We start from the raw sequence: 6,778 nt of genomic DNA, 5'->3' as shown, positions 1-6,778 counted from the left end.
TGCCAAATATAGACTGACTGACTTCAGTCCTGGAGAAGATCTTTGAAAAAATGGTCAAGGAGGCCATCAACCACAAGCTTGCATCTGGTTGGGTACTGAAAGCAACAGCATGGCTTTGGAGAGGGGAGGTCATGCCTAACAAACCTGGTGTCCTTTTATGACCAGGTAACTGGTCTGGACATGGGACATGAGACATGGGACCACCTAGACATGGGACAGGAGGTGGACATCATCTACCTAGGTTTCAGAAAGGCATTCGATACTGATTCCCATCAAATCCTCTCAGATAAGTTGGAGAGTACTGGCCAAGATCAGGCTACAGTGAGGTGGGTTGGGAACTGGCTCAGTGGCCAATCCCAACGAGCTGTAATTGATGGGGTGGCCTCATCCTGAAAGGTCACCTCCAGTGGTGTACCCTAGGGGTCAGTGCTTGGGCCTGTGCTCTTTAGCATCTTTATTAATGACATGGATGAGAGATTGAAAAGTGCAGTGATTAAGTTTGCGGATAATACCAAGCCGGGGGGACAAGCAGGTACATCAAAGGACAGGTCACAGATTCAGGAAGACCTTGACAGGCTGGTCCTATAAGCTGAACAAAACCATATGAGGTTCAACAGGGACAAATGCTGGCTACAGATATGTCAAGGGAGAACGCCAGGATCTAGGAGAACAACTTTTCAGAAAAGCCCCCCCTGGGAAGACGCGGACCAATGGACACAAGCTAGTTGAGGAAAAGTTTCAGCTAGACATAAGGAAAAACTTATTTTCTGTATAGGTAACTAGAATCTGGAACACACTTCCAACAGAGGTGGTACAGTCACCATCTCTGGCGGTCTTTAAGAGGAGGCTGGACAAATACATCACTGAGCTCGTTTCAGCCCAATTACCTCCTGTCCATGGCAGGGGACCGAACTTGAGGATCTTATAGGTCTCTTCTGGTCCTTCTTTCTATGATTCTATGATGATTTTCACCATTTAAAGTGTTCTAAAGCCATCACTTAATACACGTGGGTGACTTTAAAACATTTTTTAAATGGTAGACGTCGCCTTAATTAAACCTTGTTGTATAAGTTTTAAATGTAAGGTGAACCGTAGTAGTGCATCTCAACCTACCTAGTTTGCCTTATCGCACATTTATTTAACTGGGGTTTCCCCATGGCCTCAAGCTGCGTTGTCCAATGTCTGGCACCCCCTAGCTTAGGGGCAAGCAATTATTTTGGGTGGAGGGCTGCTTACCAAGTTTTGGCACGCTGTCAAGGGCCACCTGGGTAGCCCCACCTCTTGACAAGTGCCCTGCCCCCTGGTCACTATCTTGTGACCAGAAGTCCCACCCCCTAACCCCTGACCTTTGCCACCAGAAGTCCCTCCCCTTGCCCCCAGAAGTACTCCTTTCAGCAAGGGGGTTTGCCATCTCAGAACCAGAAGAATACCAAATTATATTCTGAAAAGTGATCATCTACAACATTCATTAATTTGATTTCAAAAAATATTTTTGTCCTGATTTACATGTGTTTGTGTATTGTACGCAGAGGTGACTGCACAATAGCTTAAAATTAAGTCTTATTCTTGTATATTGTGGGGGTGGGTATAGGTTTGTGGGGGCTGTGGGTGTGTGGGTATGTGGGGTGTGGGTGGGTATGGGGGGAGGGTGGCTGGAGTTTGTGTATGGCAGTGCGAGGGGAGGTGTAGGTGCATGTGTATGGAGGGGTGTTCATGTGGGACTCACCCTATGAACACACACACACACTGCCCCTGTGCCTGCACACACACACACACTCTGCCCCTGTGCCTGCAAACACACACATACATACTCTGCCCCATGCCTGCAGACACGCACATATTCTGCCCCTGTGCCTGTTAACATACATACCCCTACCAGTGCGGTCCCATGCTCCATGGTCCAGAGATGCAGCTGGGAGCCACAGCCACATGGTGTTGGAGCAGGGCGGGGGCAGGAAAGCAGGGAACTGGCTAGGGGTGGGTGGGGCTGGGCTGCTCAAGCCTGCAAGCCTGCTGAGGGCTCCCTCTGGGTCCTACTGCCCCTGTCTCCAGCTAGCTTTGACAGGGAACCAGGGCAAATAAATATTAATTTACTAAATTGTTTAGGAGCTCCATGGGCAGGATAGAATGGCCTGGCGGACCGGATCCAGTCCGTGGGCCATATTTTGCCTCCCCTTGCCCTAGCTTCTACTCTACAGAACTACAGCAAGGCTTGAAACTTGCACCAAGCCATGGTACATCTATTAAGTTTTAAGGCCCTGTATCTAAAGTGCTTTAAGTAAAGTGCAAAAGTTACAGTGCCTTTGAAAATGCCTGCCCTGCACATGTACAGGAACCCTAAAGGCACATACAAACATTAAATTTAGACCAGTCTATGTGAACATAGATCAATCTAAATCTGTAACTGTACAGAAGTTCATCACAATAGAACAGTCTAAAAATGGCATAAGCAGCCTAAGACGGACCTCGTGCAAGGTACACTCAATTGATTCAGGTTAGACTTATGTATCGAACTTGTGTAATGTTCCTAAGATGCCGCCTTGCCCTATCTTTGTCATATTGAATGAAATAGTTTGAATGTTTGTAAAGGTTGCCCATTAGCCAGTTTCAGGAAGAAGATAGGATTTATCTCCTTATCTAAGTCATTGTTTTTGGAACTACGTGCAAAATGTCCTGATTTCGGTTAAAGTCTTAATTTAAATTTAATCTTTAGAAGTCTTTTACAAAGAGAGCAAATATCCTGAATTCAGAGAGATCAAAGCCTAGGGCCTTTTAACCAAATTGGTAAGAAAAGGGTATTTACAGTGATATGGAAGTCTCCCCAAGAATAATTTAAAAATGCTCAACAAAGGTAATTTCTGTTGAGTAAGATCTGAGCCCAAATTTGGGAGGTCTGATAAATTGAGTAGGAGGAGCCCAATGACGGCAGCTCGCTCAATAAAAACCTGTAACTTACTGTCCCAATTTGGAGGTGACTTCACTTGTAGAACAACGAAGGAAGAATCGCAAGTGTAGCCCAGATCAGACTGATCACCTGACCCAACCTCTCCGTGAACACGAATCTCTTAGTTCACGCTGAAGCCGCGGAGCACCTGAAAGGGACTGAAGGAAGGGGACTTAGTCCTATCACTGCTGAGGCCAGCCCATTGAATCGTATTGCTGAGGCCAGCCTATTGAATCGTATTGCTGAGGCGAGCCCATTGAACCGTACTACTGAGGCCAACCCATTAAATCGTACTACTGAGGAATGAAACCATATTTTGGTATTTGGCTTCTCGGAATTCTAGGATTGTAAGTATATTATGAAAAATAACAGTATTGATTCAAATTTAACTTTTAGTTGTAATTGTAGTTGTTTTTGTAACACTAATTCTTATAGCATTGTTTGGGAAGGAAGTGCATTCGGAGCATTGTTTCTGATATATGTAATAATTGTGTTTTTTAATGTTTGTGGTGTTTCTTAAAGCTAAGCAGTGTTATATACGTAGCAAAGAGTTTTAAAATAAAATTGTGTTGTATGAATTAAGTGTGTAATCATTGTGAAATCGTGCAATCAGCTAACTACTCCCCCAGCCAGTGCATCAAAACGAATCAGTAAATTGTGTGGAATTTTCTCTATTCCATAACCCACTAGAGACAATCTTCTGCATGGTTTTCATTAAAATTGATAGGGTTCTGACATACAGAACATTTCCTCACATTCTGGAATTGATCAGATGTATGGCCCCACAATCAGGCCAAGACTGAACCAGTTGCTAGAGAGAGAGAAGACTTGTCCATTACCTGCAGGTCATGGGAGAAGCAGGAACACAGATTCTAAACTTCAATCTGAATGCCTTGCTCTCCTAGAGCACCATCTGGGTACATCCCTACGGGATTCCATTCTCCCACCACCCTAACAGAACAGGAAACACAAGAAAACAAGACTGCAGTCAGTTCCTGCTGCCTTGATTCCCTCTATCACTGACCTCCCTCCTACCCAGGTTTGCAAGCTCTATGTTGCCTATTACTGACCTCCCTCCTACCCAGGTTTGCAAGCTCCATGTTGCCTATTCCCTCCCCACATTTCCTTATAAAAGGAAGCTGCCAATGAATCTTATTTGTTTGCCATCCCTGTTTGCTCCCTCCCAGCTAATCCCTGCTTCCTACTTTGGACATCTCTTCCCTTGAGCAGCCTGTTTTCTGGCCTCCCTGACTCTCACACACCTCAGACCACCTTGAGTACAGCTACAAAAAAACCTTCTTTCCCCAATATTTTGCTTCTTCAGATCTCTGCACTGCCCTCCTTGGGTCCCCTACATCAAGGCCAGACTTCTGCTTGCACTCTTCCCAGTAATGTAACTAGGGGTAGGCAAGCAGGGCACCAAGTCTGGGCACCAATTTAGAGGCTGCACAATACTGGCAGCTACCACCACCGCTGCTGCCTTGGCCACAAAAGCTGCTTGTTACACTTCTGCATACAACTACATCTCACCCTATTCACTCAGACCTAGTCTTCTTCCTCTTCACATTTGCTAGCCAAGCAAAGCAAAGTGTCAACAAGCTAGGATACAGAGTGAGGTAGTTAGCCATGCTAGTCTGAAGAAAGGCAGAAGGGAGGGCACTGTGGTACCTCATAGATTAACTGATTAGTCTATAAGGTGCCACTCTGCCCTGCAACATAGGATACAGAGAAATTAACTTAAGTGTTTGAGAAAATTGTCTGTAGCCTGGACCCTGAGAAAAATCATGGGTAGGGGGAAAGAAGGGTTGTAACATGGGGACTTAGAACATGGGTTGAAGTTGCTGCCCTGTCAGCTACAGATACTGCACTGGGAGGTAGGGAAACTGGAGGTTCTCTAGGTAATCAAATCTTATATTAAGGCTTTTCATAGTGCTGCTTGTGGACCCCAGGCAGAAATTACTCTCAAAACAAAGTCCTTTAATAGGTGCAACTAAAAAGAATCACTGTGCGTTCCAAGAAAGATGCAAAATGAATGTAGTCATGTCACTGCTGATGTAACCCTAAAAAACAAAAAGGTAATGACCAAACCCCCTTATTTACACCCCACTTTTTGCATAATCGAAGAGAAATTAAAAGAGACATTTTAGTTTTAGGATTTTTAAATGATTCACAGTACCCCAAAACATGGCTTAGTTTCTAATAATAACTAATTCATTGGGATTGTACAATGCCTACCAATAAAGAATCTCAGAAACAGAAGAATAAAAAACAAAAGTTAGCATGCCCAGTGCAAGTCAATCCATATTACCAAGGATATTTTTTAAAGATATTTTAGAAGAATATTATATACTCTAAGTCCACCTCCAGACTTCGTATTGCTTGTGGTCTTGAGTGGAAGACAATGAAAAGTAATTTTCTGAAAACAACAATGTAAGAAACGAAATGAAAGAAATGAAAGATACTGATGCAGAAGACTAGCGGTACATCAGGTATCAGAAAATTGTGGAACATATTTCAGTCTCTCTCTTGAAAAGTAATACAGTGCACATGAAGACTCTAAATATTTTTAAAAGTCTGGCTCTGAAAATAATGAATTTTCAAGTGTCATGCTAGATACTACAGTAAGTATGTTTTAAAATTTAATACAAAAATCAGTGTTCTAAAGAGAGCAACTACTAAACTATTTGCTCTATTCTGGTCACATATTAAAAAACTATTCTTCTGAAGCAATTCATAACAGAATATTTGGAATTCAGGAACATATTACAGTTTTTAATGTCACAGTTCATAGCCAAATGCTAAAAACTTCAAAGCGTTAGAAGAAAGCACTAGTGATCAATGCATACCTTTTCCCCTTTTTGTTTTGGGATTACACGTTCTGTCTCCTTATCACACTTATTACCCAACAATATTATTTCCACCTCGTCATCTGCTTTCTAATAACAAAGAAAGAGAAACATCATTAACAAGCATAATCAAGTTTAAGGGGGAGAAAACCTTTTTTCTTTCTACCTTCAACATTTCATGTCCTTGAAAAGAAATACATTTTGCCTAAATTTTTTGAGGGATGAGTTATGCAGTCAGTTATGAAAGTCCAGTTAACTAAGGCAGTATTCTAAAAAACAAGGAAAAGCAGAGGGAATAGGAGATACTATGCTCCATCTCTGGCAAGGTTCAAAGCTCATGACCCCGTCTTCTAACAAATACTTGATACTGGGGATCTGTATGCCTGAAAGTGCCCCACAAGATTGATATGGTATACCAGATGACATATTACTTAGTTCTACCTTCTAGTTGTCATGAGTAGGGACCTACCAAATCCACAATTACACAATTTTTATGGAAACTGCAAATTTGGCAAGTCCCCCATGAAAAAGCCTGGTTCCCATAAAAAACCACAGGGACTGCAAAAAAGCAGGAAAACGGGGAAGAGGGATGTGAAAAGAGAGCTGCAAACAGAGGCAGGAAGCCCTGACATCCTGAAGTACAGGCAGGGGGGAGGTGGAGAGGGGCAGTACAAGGAGATTTTTGCAGCTGACAGCTGCAGCTCCCCCATGCCTCTGATTGGCTGAGGTCCCTGCCCCCACCTCCAAACCTGGAGACTGACAGGTAGCCATCTGTCAATCTCCAGGGAGGGGCAGGACTTCTAGCACCCCTTGGCTGGGGGGGGTGGGGGGGACGACACTGCTGCATTCTGCTACAAACATGGTGCCAAACACTGCACTGGGACCATGATATACGGAGGCAGCCTCCATGACTTAGGTAGGTCCCTAGTCGTGAGTACTGTCAAAAGAGTTTTTTATACTGCCTGAGTGGAAGGGGTGTAATAAGAAG

At 43.6% G+C, this 6,778-nt stretch overlaps 1 protein-coding gene across 1 annotated transcript in view; it reads right to left on the bottom strand.

Moving 5' to 3' along the window:
- LOC102383059 (ras-related protein Rab-10-like) overlaps window positions 1-6,778 on the bottom strand; it is a 53,110-nt gene that overhangs the window by 18,853 nt on the left and 27,479 nt on the right. Inside the window, exon 4 of the mRNA XM_014522401.2 lies at window positions 5,791-5,880. Coding sequence (XP_014377887.1) covers window positions 5,791-5,880 — 90 coding nt within the window. The remainder of the gene's footprint in view (window positions 1-5,790; window positions 5,881-6,778) is intronic.

The sequence above is a fragment of the Alligator sinensis genome, unplaced genomic scaffold (genome assembly GCF_000455745.1).
Source record: "Alligator sinensis unplaced genomic scaffold, ASM45574v1 scaffold88_1, whole genome shotgun sequence".
Taxonomy (NCBI): Eukaryota; Metazoa; Chordata; order Crocodylia; family Alligatoridae; genus Alligator; species Alligator sinensis.
Note: the sequence above shows the minus strand (reverse complement) of the source record. Positions and strands in the feature narration are given on the sequence as shown.